We start from the raw sequence: 12,751 nt of genomic DNA on the forward strand, positions 1-12,751 counted from the left end.
GTAGTGCCAAGTTCCAACATTGGACTGACACCACTCCATGAAAACCGAAATCAATATGAGGAAGATCTACCGGAGTCGTACACTGCATTACTCAGTCTCTGGACATGCAGTTAGCTGAACACTGCATTATGGATGAACACAAGAAACTGGAAGACCTGAGCGTGTGGCTCTTGTCTTACAATGTCGATTCAGCAGGATCAGTACAATCATGCTTCACTTCACCGCAGTCTCAGGGTATACAAATCCATCCAAACACATTGAGGAAGGGGGAGAAAAGAACCAGGGTAGGAACTATAAAAGACTTCTATAATTGTCACTGTCCTGTCTTCCATAACCAGTCCAATGATTCTTTCCCTCCCCTCTCTAACCTTCTAGGTTGCCTCCTATTAGTCGTCTGTCCTGTAATCCGTACTACACGACAGCAAGTACATGTAGTACATGTAGTTCCTACTCGCAGGCTTATTTCGTTCCATACAAGATCCCAGGGACTCATCAGAGGAGAAACAGTTGTTGAATGATAAGGTTGAACTGCACTAGAGAATGCTATCTCATACAGAATGAATTTGGCGCAAGGTGTGGGTCTACACTCAGCCAACTTACATTATGCGGCAGACCAACCCAAAACGGAATACTTGTACAGCCATCATACATGACTCATGTAGTATAGAAAGGAGGTGCTATGAACCCGACGGTTGCACCAGACACAACGTTCTGAAGCGCTAAGGCCCTCTGCCACCCTGGACAGATACCTCTCCCTTTGGCAGCTCACAGTTTGTCACTGTCATTAATTAAAACACCCCAGCAGCCTTCTTTCTACCTAACGTGATTTTAAAAGGTGACTAGCGAGGTTTGTGAAGAACATGTTTGTATTTGTCTTGTGCACTACGGTTAGCAATGTCCACGTGTGACTCTCAGCAACAAGAACTCAGATGGTGGACCAAGGGAAAAATCGCAACATGGAAAAATGTAGGGAGAAGTAAGTTATGCGATTGAGTCCACCAACTAAACCAGATTTTGAACAGCCAGACGTGCACAATCTAGCAAAAAATGTACCAAGAGTACTGAGACATTCCATGGCATGGAAGTCAGCTTGAGTTAACCAACGGCCTTCCAACTTGGAAGCCTTCAAGGTTCATGGATATTAGTACTAATTCCAAAGTCTTTGAAAGAGGGGAAGGTAAGCGCGATCGAGCCGAGCCGCAAGCTACAATCCAAGGCTTCGGGGAATGCTTGGTTAGCGCATGTTTGGTATAAAGTGGATAAAGAAATGGAGCAGAATTCGAGGAAGGGCCCGCATAAAGATTGTAAGGTTCTGCCAATTTCACTGCTTTTCGACCAATTTTACGAGTACTATTATCCGCCAAGGGATAGTCCGCAAGCGTCAAGCGACGTGTCTCGTCTGGTTAAAAGAAGAACACATAATTGCAATTTGCTAGTGTTGATGTCATCGTGATGCCTGATGGCAATGGCTTGCATGAGTCAACCGTGGGGATATTATTATTGTTGCGACATCACGTGAGGTTTGACATTCTGAAGTGACGAGTCTGTAACTTGTAAGGCGCGTCTGGTCGCGCACGTACCCCCAATGCCAACTGTTCGGTGCACGTCTTGCAGCGCTAGAGCTAGAGCAGTAGAGGCGGGGTATCGCTCTAAACGCGTCAAACAATTATGGTGCCGCAGCAATCATACAGTATTATTACACGATCAGTTCTGAGTTCAGCCACCACCCGACTCTTCAAGAGTTCAATGACATGCATAATGATGCTGATACTGATCCAGTGCAGAAGTACGACTCTGGAGATGGCTGTACCAGATACGATGATGCGTGTCTGACTCTGAGCATGCGCCGGCCCTATGCCCGAAATTCCCCCAGTGCCTGTACTAGGCTGTAGCTAGCTCAATCCCCATCACGGGCGTGCACGATTATGTAGATCTACTCAGTAGACGACGAACGGCCAGAAGCGCGGTTCTGCAGGCAGTTCTTGCAGGTCTTTGAGTGTGTAGATCTAGCGTGAGGAGGAAGAAATTATCGTTAGGGAAACTGAGTTTGTTCGAGTATGAAGCTGGGCGTAATTACCGGTAAGTTATCATCCCGCTGAGTATGTTTATGTTCTATGGTGAGAATGGTCCGGGGGCACTGAGACTGAAAGAGTTGAAGTCCTTGATGCAGACATGGATCGAGGTCAGTAAAGGAGTGAGCTGGAGAGGTTTCGAGAAAGACAACCAACGCTCGAGGAATCAAGTACACTAGTAATGCAGCGGAAGAGGTGTGGTACTAGCTGCACACAAACTCCAGCTAGGACGAACTGAGGGGAATTTGTAAAGTGAAGGCAGCAAAATGCTTCCTCTGAAATTCCGGCGTAGGACACCATTTGAATTTCGAAGTGTTCAAAAGATTGCTGTCCGCATATCCAGTTTTGCATTCTACCCTCGAGACCTCACGAGCCAAGAAACCACAGAACCGGATCAGACATGAAATACTTTCCTCCTGTTCTTCATCTGTTCTGCAGTACTGGTTGGTCTGCTGGCCGCCAGCGCTAATGGTGCTATCAAGCGTTGGAAGGGGCCAGACAACAACTATGACGACACAGGCAATTGGGACGGTGGCTCACTACCCTGCTCTGCCGACAATGTCACGTTTGCACCAGTCTGGGTAAGGGATGCCAATGCGCTGTCAGTGTAACTAAGATATGAATTTTGAGTCGGCGACACCAACATATTGACATTAAAGAATCGGGGCAACTGAGTTCAATAGAGTCTGGCCTCGAAACAAACTTCGACAATATAGCTTTCATCCACCAGCAGGTTCCTGGACAGTGATTATCGCCAGTGTGAGGTTATGCTTGGCAAATACTGTCATAGAGGTCCGACTTCATTCTACAAGGTCTACAAGTGGAGCAGTCACAATACTTGTGATTCTTCTTTTGCTGGCATTGATGAATAATTCGATGAAAACCCATGATAACCAAAAACATCGCAAGTGTTTTAGGCCAACAGTCTGCGCTTGCTTAGAGGTCCTACTGATACTGCAGTCGGATTCATTGATTGTGCTCTGTTGTGCAATGAGTACCCGGTTATGCATGAAGATGGTCCAGGGCCATAGCACTGGGATTTCAGGAGGTACGGCTAAATGGGGTACAAACCCAGAAGTGGGCATTATTTAATTAAACCCATTTTTCACGGCCTGGGTGGGTCTACCATTTTTTCGGAAAAAAAGGTCCGGCCATAGCCAGACCGACCGGACTGTGTGGTAGGGTCCTGTAGTTGTGGGCAGCAAACCTAACTTCTGGTTCAGTCGGTTGACATTGAGTTGTTCCTGCGTGTTTTATATGTGTGTGTGTGTGTGTGTGTGTGTGTGTGTGTGTGTGTGTGTGTGTGTGTGTGTGTGTGTGTGTGTGTGTGTAACTGTTATGCATGTGTGCGTGTGTGTATGTGTGTGTGTGTGTGTGTGTGTGTGTGTGTGTGTGTGTATGTGTGTGTACATGCGTACTCTTATGCGTGCACGTGCTTGTGTTTGTTTGTTTATAATTGATGCGTGGTCGTCGTTGTCTCAGTCACCCAGCACTGTGTTCATCCAGAACAGCATTGCCATCAACAGCCTGGTAAGGACAGCAGCATCACACTGTGCCGCAGACTACTGAGTGCAGACTACTGAGTTTTGTAGTCTGATAGTCCTGCCCTGGTGCTCCGCTATCTCTGCTAACTTATAGCCGGGGGATTGTTATAATTTGTGTGTATGCTTACCAATTTGTCATTTTGCATTGTCTTTGCTTACTGCCATGGCTGCTTATGCCCCCCCCCCTCCATACTGGCCTATATTCCCCGGGCACGGGAATAAAATAAATAAAAGATATGTTGCATTGCCCCCCCCCAGTGCTAGTAGCACCTTTAAAATGTTACAGTCTGCATGCTTTTTCCAACCATACACACACGACTAGTGTGTTGTCATGTCATGAAACTGCCAGCACCAGGACCCAAGAGAGGCATCACTGTGTGGTTAAAACTGCCAGCACCAGGACCCAAGAGAGGCAAGAGAGGCATCACTGTGTGGTGAAAACTGTTATCCCGCATGACTAACGTTACAAGTTGTCTTTCTGACACTTCCCTCTTGATCCGATTTCAATAGATCTTGCCAATGGACGGCGGCATGCTGGTGTTTGTCAAGTCACTCAACATCACCCTCGGTGGAAAGCCAACTTCGAAGTGCAGTGGTTAGTGGTAATAATGTCCACTGCTCCGCTATGAAGAAAGAAGGATGTATTCAGGCTGTACCACGTATTCAAACTACAAGTTGTAGGGCTAGTAAAGCCTGTCTAAGACGACCGCTCAAATGACCTTCAAACGGTGGTCCCCGTGTACACATGTGATCTCCTCAGCCAGGGTCCTTTGACAGAAAATAACTAGGACCAGGCCTTGGCCTTAGGTATAGTGGTCGCACGTTACAAGTTATTGCCTTATCAGAGTGGTCCACTTGACGAGGTTTTTACTGAATGTGTACTGATATTTAAATCTCACATTGCACCCCCCCCCCCCTTTTTACTACACATTTCTAGTGTGTTTATGCCATAGCATCCTTGCACGCCTTACTTGTGTGTTTCATGCAGCATAATCAGATCTATTCATGTTGAACTATGTCCACAGGAAGCAATACGGTTTTCAAGGGCAAGGCACCAGGCAACTGGGATGACCCGACCAATTGGGACACGCTCGATAGCAATACAAACGCTGTCTTGCCAACGAACACGATTCCGCCATCCGACCGGCTGCCATGTACGACCGACACCGTGCGATTTCCAGCTGTAAGGTCATAATGATACTTGTATGCCACTGCTGTGCTACTGTGTATTGCAATTGACAATGCTTGATTTCATTGTACTGAGCTGTAATACAAGCATGCAGGCAACAAGCAGGAAGGAACTGATGCCACACAGATACGCAATACACATACAAGTTCACACAAGACTATTTTTATGATTTTCCATAGGACCTTTTCACAACTTTGGTTCTTACCTGTAGTGACCAAAGTTTCATCACTAGGATCTGGTGATCAATTCGGGCTGGCGGTGCACGATATAAGATTGCATCACGGGTCGAAATTATCTGAATCATGCCGACCACTTAGCTATCAACTGTACCCACTGCATCTAACACCCCCCCCCCCTCCTACACCATTAAATAACAGAGTTTGAGTTTGAGCGTCAACCTTCACTGCCGGATCATGTACAGTCAACTTTGCGTATAACGACACTCGGCGGGGCGTGAGAAAAGTGTCCTTATTCGAGAAGTGTTGTTATACCCGAAGTCTCATTATGTATTACAGTTAGATGGGACTTTGCTCTGGGAATGGAAATTCTGTCGTTATTCGCGAATTGTCATTATATCCGCAGTCGCTAATAGCGAAGTTGACTGTACTGTGCGTGGGGATTCGCTTCATCCTGCATTAAGTTAATGATAATGCGTGTCAACATTCATTGCCATGCCGTGTGTATATGCGAGGGCAAAGGCGGCATTTCCCTCATGGCTATGGAGATTAAGTTAAGCCAGGAACTGCTTTGTTTCCCATCCGTACCTTTGTCATGCAGAGCCGCTCAGTGACTGTACGTTTGAACCGTCCAATCACAGTCAGCCAGTTCATTATCAATAATCAGGTGAGTTCTATGACCAGGGTCTGAAAACACCAAGTACTTAAAATACAAGTGGTATAGTAGTTATGCTAGGGACGAAATAAACCTCAAACTAATGCTGTGCAGACCAGACCATCTCAAGATTGATGAAAAACATCCGGACATGTTCTTCGTCAGGATGTGGTGTATATTCCGGTGCCACCCCATGTCACTTTGACTTCAACGCTGATGACGTGCTTTGACTCCTGGACATGCAGGGCCACGGAAGCAAATTTCTCTGCATGACTTTGATGAGTTCATTATGTGTATACTACTCCCTGCCCATAACCTGACCCTGTTTAGCCCGTTGGCCAGACCACGCTGAAGGCATTCCTCACGAGCCCGACTGGAAGGGGCCAGTTCCGCCTGCCTTCGCCCGATGCCATCACACTGGGTTCCGGCTGTGTTCCTGGATCGCTGTGCACATGTGGCACCACTGTGAGTTCTCTTTCTTAGATCATAGGCTGTTCTAACAGCCGGCTTACATGATTGCCAGAAGTTATTATCAGTCTCCTCGATAGACTGTCGGACAAAATACCTTGGCAAAAATTGGCCGACTTCTACATTTTATCTGGAGAAGTAAATCTGTTTAGCACTGTCCAATTCTGACCCTAATGACTTCATCTTGATTTGACAAAAGCACAGTTTCAATTTCGTCAACTTACCGGTATATGAAAAGGTGAGAAAATGAAAAAGCTGCAGATTGCTCCCACAAAGTGCATTTGTTGTGCTCTAGCTTCCGAACTCCATGGTTGCACTGTCGCTCTTTTAACTTCTCCAGAACCCAGACATCATTCGCACCGCATGCAGCTTTGCCAAACCTAGCTGCCCGGCCGTGACGGGATGTATTGGACCGGTCATGATGGATGGAGATTGCTGCGCAGTGTGTGGTGAGGAATGACAGCACCCGCTATTGGTGTGTGTCGTCGGATATTATGTGTCTTAATAATCGCCCTTCAGGGTTTTGGTCTTCTGGGATTTTCCTCATTCCCTCTCTTTATCTTGGGATAGGAATAAATGTTCGATAAGTGATTTCAAGGTATCTTCCCATCCGAGTATAGTCTGTTTCAATGCATAAATCCACTCACTGTACACAGTGGAGTACTGGCAGCCGCTGTGTTCATAACTTAACTCCGAGGTTCATGATTGAACGATCAGCATTCGTCTGACGGCGGTCGTTCTACACATCGAGTGCTGCAAGGCTGGTGTACATACACGCCTGGAATGATCGGTTTCATGAGTGGTCTATTCAATTTGTTTTGTTCTTGGCAGGTGCTCTACTCAACATCACCTCCGTGTCTTTGGTGCAATCAGCATTGATAACTGAGCTATCAGCAAGAGTTCAGGTGAGTCCTACACTGTTTAATCATGGTTTAGGAGCCTGACACTGCCTGACACTGGCCGGCATTGAGGGACTTGCTTAGATGTGATATGTCAACTGTCTGTCTTTTCAACGGTACCATAGCAGCGCAGAGCACAAAAAATACAGCTTCATCTTGAACATTGTAAGAGCTAATGGTGCAGACACTGGTATATTTTCTGTGTCATTCTCACACACCACAATGCATTACACAACATATGCTGTAGTGGTACCTTTAGCTCTCTCGTTCCAGCAGATAGTATCTGTAATATTCTATCCAAACAATGTGGCTATATGTGGTGATGCGTAACTACCATTGTCTTTTCCCAGGCTGTCATTCATAGGTCATCATTGGCTGGAACTGCAGCAGCTTGTTTTAACTGTCTAGACTTCTTTCTCGTGTATACATCTGTCTTTCAGTTTCTCAGTCAGTTCTAGCCCTGAGACTAATCAGGCTCAGTGCAGAGACGAGAATACTAACCTGAGCGGTGCACTCAGTGACTCTTGCCGAGAGTCTGAATCGGTAAGCATGAGTGCAAGGCTAAGAATGAACTGTATGCCATCTTCTACTTTCTTCAGGGCATGCCGTTCAAGTACCATGTTGTGGATGGCTCTCATGTACAAGTACTGCTGGTTGGTAATATGGCCTTGGCAACGGCACGTGAATTGGAAGCTGGTATAAACAGAGGTGAGCTGAGGGCCACACTCACGGTCATTGTTTACCGAATCAACTTTACGTACATGTTTTATGGACCTAGGACTTTCTACAAGATTTTCCAGAACCATTTTTTCTATGCGTTGCATGGAGTCAATACGCCCATTCACTACGGACAGTTTTTGGAGAGAAGGTGAATTATATTTGCACTGCTGCAATACTAGAATATGTAATCTTTGGTTGTGTTTTCTGATGAGTATGCCTTTTCCCTTACGGGCTTGGGAATGTAACTTAACACTTTAACAGGCCAAGGAACAAAATGGGTCATACGAGAATCTACGGTGTGTAGGCCAGCCAGTGAGAGGATGTACATTGTATGAAGGAAATGTTCGGGAGATGATTACCAAACGCTAGTTACTGAAAGAGACTAGAAAAAGCATCTTGTGTCTTATGCTTCCTGCAGCACCGACTGCATTTGGACTTTCTTCCGGTGCACAAGTTGTAGTATCTGGATCGGTCGTTCCCACTACCCAGCCACCGACCACCCCAGAACAGTTAACTGTAAAGGCCGACCCTGGAAAATGTGTTCAAGTTGTCCAAGTAACAGGAGAAGGTGGTGCAGCGGTAACTGATGATAAGGGTGGTGTTGTCACAGAGATTGTGACAGCAGAATTTCCAGACAGCAACAACATCGGCGTAAACAGCGGTCAGACAGGGAACACAAGTAAGACAAACACGATGCCCTTTTTATACGTTGTTACAGATAGGTTTTTGGAACCTTGTGAAATTTGGATGATGATAACTGTTACTATTGCCCCTGTTCTGTCCTATTGCCATTGACGTGCTTCTTCACGCGGCCATTGCTATACTGTGCAGCGCGAAGTTGTAGCCTCACTTGTTACAGTTCATTGGAAGAATATTATCTACTTGTCATAGTCCCACCGCACTCCTCTCACCTCAGTTCCAGGAACGCGTTCCACGCCTCTGTGTGTTTGCGGTTTGCCTTCTCGCTTGCTTGCGCGCGCGCGCTCACGCGTGTGCGTGTGCCTATGCGTGTGTGTCTGTGTGTTTGTGTTTGTAAGTGTGTGTATGTGCGTGTGTGCGTGTCTATGCGTGTGTGTTTGTGAATGAGTGAGTGCCTGAGTGTAGGATAGATCACTCAATGATAGTGCACTTTGTCACATACGACGTAGTTCAGTGTATCTGGTGTTGTATTATGTACTTGAAAGTAGGTCCACCTCACTAGCTTCCCAGCTCAATCGAGATGATGTCTGAGAGATGATGGCTCCAGGCCAAACGAATGAGATCATGCAGCAAAAAGCTTGCGCTGGTGATGGTGTCTGGTTTTAAACATTATGATATGTTTTGTCGATGTTAACATCCTGGCTGAGTAACATCCGGTCTAGCATTCCTCGCAATGACTAGGTGTGAAGAGGTGTTTCAATTCTCCTAGAGCGCCTGTGATAATCTCAGGAATGCATAGAGCTGAATTATCTGTAGATAAGTACCCAATTCTGTAGACAGCAAGCTGTTTCGGCCATAAATGCCTCATCAGTACAGCTACGAGCTACCAGCCATGGTGCAAAGGAGTCTCCACCGACATAAAAGATAGCTCGTCGCTCTAGCGCCAGAGTGCTCTAACTATATATGTATACGAAAAGTAGCGGGCAATGCGTAATGCAGCAGCACTGGAGCAGCCTACCGAGAGTGCTGAACAAGACTAATGCCGAGGAGCGTAATACCCAATCCTGTAGATACGTATGTGTTCTGGCTCGTTCAGACAGGCGGAATGATGAGACAATGCACGTGTGTCATGCTCAGGTGAAGTTTTCACTCCTGACTCGACATCCTGTGTTATGTCTTTGTTTCCAGAAACAGACCTGACACCATGGTATGTGGTGGGTGGTATTGGTGCTCTACTGGTTATTTCCTTGATCATCGTCATCATTGTGCTGGGTCGCAGAAGAAGGTGAGTAGCAAGGGTATTGTTTTCTACACGAGTGCCTATCCTCTGAAACCAAAATGTGAAGTGCTGCTTTGCTTGTGCTCCTGTATTAACACATGTACAAAAACAAGTACATTTCAAATTTCTGGCAGAGTTGTTATACATCGTTAGACTTCTACCCATGGCCCAGATTCCAATGAACATCTGTGACCCATCTGAGTAGCCTATAGCAATGTGTTAGCTGCGACCAGCATTCAGGGGTTTTATATGATTGGATTATAGAAGTATTCGACAAGAGTATAGACAGAAGGAGAACAGGACAACGACAACTCAAGACTAGACTAGAACAGAGCAGAACAGAACTGGAGACCCACTGGAGCATGCGCTCTTCTATATGTGAGTCTCATTGCCAAGGGGAACGAGCGGGAAATACGAATAGTGAGTATGTACAGGTCGTAGCATTAATACACCTATTACAAATGCATGCTGTGGATGAAACTGGGGCGGAACGGAAAGGATTATAAGGATGAAAGGTGAAGCAAAAAAAGGATAGCTGCTGGAGAAATGAATGGCACGAAAGGATCGCAGCACCCAGTACGGCCGGTCTGACCATGGCCGGACCTGATATGAAAAAAGGTTGAACCACCCAATCCGTGAACAATGGGGTTAACGTCGACAATGTTTGTTTCTAGTCCAGCACCCCATTCGACCGGACCACCTGAAATCCCAGTGCTACTGTTCTTCACAGTGACCAAGCAGCTTGTAATAAGGAAATTAAGAAAAATGGAGTAGACCTTTCTGCTGCCCCTTGTTGCTGTATAAAACTGCTCACAATGGGCGATATTCATAAGACTTAGTTTGAGGGGGTTGAAGGGGGGAAATGTCTGAAGAAACAAAATTACTGTGTCCACTAGCACTCAACCAAATGGGTGATGTGTTTGCAATTTTTCCCATGTCAGTATTATGGTACTAGCACTGTAGTCAGTTAAATGCTACATACTGCAAATACACAACATTTTTGGTGCAAAACTTGACATTTCTTCATCGTTTTATTCCGCCACGGTGTTAATACCAGTACATCGCTAAAGCCGATGCGAAAATTTTCATCCGCGTTTTAGTTTCGGCGTTTTGGGTCAGTGCCGAGCATAGCCGAAATTAAATATCTGTCAAAATGTTGTACTCTCAGCTTAGGTTTACCATGGTAACGGTGTGTAAAGTAGAATGTAAACATGGTGTGGCCTACCCGGAGCTGTGCACGTGGCCAATCAAGCTCAAACCGATGTGCACTGGCAGTGCGGAAAGCGATGCATCATCTAAACAGTGCTCGATACAATTGAAATCAGTGCTCAGTGCTCAACGCGCACATCAAAACCAGATTTCATATGCCACACCTGTAGCTATGCTTTGAGACATAGAGCTCTGCTGATTACGCTAAGTCCCAATATGCTACCCTATGTCATTGTGAAAACTCGGATGTTGAGCCAATAGTAATATGTAAAGAGAAAAGGACGGATGACTGACTGTATATTATCTCTTTACCTTGGTGGACTGTTAGCCATAACTAGTAACTTATACATGTAGGTCCTTTTCTCAATGCCATTGTGTTTGTTTGTTTTCACCCCGGCACAGCGGCAAAGTTCCACCCAATCTGGGCCAACCAGTACACTATGTTCACCATAGCAGCCAACGAGCGACAGCCGGTGCAGTCAATCTGCAGGAGTTTTCCGATGATCAACCAAGCATCTATGAAGATCTCCAGGTCAGTAGGAGCCTAGTGCCATTGGTTGATCACACACCGTGAGCTTGAATCTGCCAGGACACACAGACCAGGCCACAGTCCCTTTCACCCACATACTACTACTACTATGACAACTACGGCAAAGCCAGGAAAACCTGATCAAAACAAAATTTCTTCTAGTGTTCTAAATTCAAAATGTCTATGGATTTGCATTTCCTGATGTTCTTCAGATCTAATCAGATCAGCATGCAAAGTGGTAAAAATGGATGTAACGGAGAAGTGGCAGGCTGCATCATGGCTGTCGTTGTCGTTGATGTTCTCTCCTCTCCCCTCCCCCCCCCCCCTCCTCTCTCCCTGTCACTGTGCTCTGAAATAGTATGGTTTGTCAAGCTTATTATCATCTCCCGGGCCGAACTGATTAATTCTAAACCCAACACCCACTACTGGCATAGGTTTCCTGTATTTAAAAGCACTGCAAGTACAGTGCAACGAGACATGCCACTGAATTACTTGACTAACCCGTGTGTGTGTGTGTGTTTGTTTGTTTGTTTGCTCCTCTCGTGTCTGCAGGGCTACGGGCATGGAAGTGCCGGCGTTTCCAACCCGATGTATATTGCGGATGATGACCCAATATTGTCAAACGACAAGTCTGGCATCATTCAGTAGTAATTGCACTGCACCTTGCTGCAGTGTTCAACGCATCGCACAGCTGCTGAGCACACCGATTCACTCTATGTTAGCGTCACTGCCACACCATGTCGCTTGCTTCTCGGTGATCAGTCAATGAATTTGACTCACTTTTCTTTTGTACTTGACGGTACACCTTCCTCTCAATAGTCTACCGTAGCAAGCTTCTTTTCAAGCTGCTTTGCAAGCTGCTTTTTGACAATATGAAAAAATTAACATTCTATTTCAACACCATACATTGCAGGCTTCACAGTAGGGGATTGAGAAATGCCAGGCGGGGTAGAACATTTCCAAATGTTCTACAACACCGGCGCTGAAGATTGGTGTGCCAGAGAATGGCGCACCGAAGAATAGGTATGCTAGGGTCTCAGCAAGTACGGTAAACTGGCAGTGTGGACGTGCTGGCTCAACTACGCACGTAGACGTTCGTACATGTACATGTAACCATGGCAACCATCCAGGCTATGAATCTGATCACCATGCCAGCGGCCTTGGCCCTCCTTTTTCTTCAACGCCCGACACTCTACAGTATTGTGCTAAAATTCACTTGCCGTGACTTGGTTCTTGTACCGTGCTATACCCTGTATACCCTGCACTGTCCTGGCCATTGAAATGCGGAATCAGCCTCATGCAGAGCGCAGCATCATGTGTTTTCATGCGGTCACGGCGTACGAATGGGTTTACCGGGTGTTAGCGGCCATCG

General features: G+C 46.2%; 1 protein-coding gene across 1 annotated transcript; it reads left to right on the forward strand.

Moving 5' to 3' along the window:
- Positions 1-1,926: 1,926 nt before the first annotated feature.
- Positions 1,927-12,284, forward strand: LOC135805849 (protein amnionless-like). The gene is made up of 14 exons (XM_065319968.1): positions 1,927-2,079; positions 2,511-2,653; positions 3,555-3,602; positions 4,127-4,211; positions 4,642-4,799; positions 5,583-5,648; positions 5,967-6,101; positions 6,445-6,553; positions 6,936-7,009; positions 7,603-7,711; positions 8,142-8,402; positions 9,551-9,647; positions 11,253-11,382; positions 11,932-12,284. Exons 1-14 carry the CDS (start codon positions 2,058-2,060, stop codon positions 12,025-12,027), a joined length of 1,533 nt encoding a protein of 510 aa, XP_065176040.1. The 5' UTR covers positions 1,927-2,057; the 3' UTR covers positions 12,028-12,284.
- The last annotated feature ends 467 nt before the right edge of the window (positions 12,285-12,751 follow it).

This window comes from Sycon ciliatum, chromosome 1 (genome assembly GCF_964019385.1).
Source record: "Sycon ciliatum chromosome 1, ocSycCili1.1, whole genome shotgun sequence".
NCBI classification, from domain to species: Eukaryota; Metazoa; Porifera; class Calcarea; order Leucosolenida; family Sycettidae; genus Sycon; species Sycon ciliatum.

Coding starts and splice junctions, on each gene's coding strand:
- LOC135805849 (XM_065319968.1), top strand. CDS start 2,058: ATGAAGCTGGGCGTAATTACCG. Junction 2,080..2,510: donor GAAGCTGGGCGTAATTACCG/GTAAGTTATCAT, acceptor TCTGTTCTGCAG/TACTGGTTGGTCTGCTGGCC. Junction 8,403..9,550: donor CGGTCAGACAGGGAACACAA/GTAAGACAAACA, acceptor CTTTGTTTCCAG/AAACAGACCTGACACCATGG.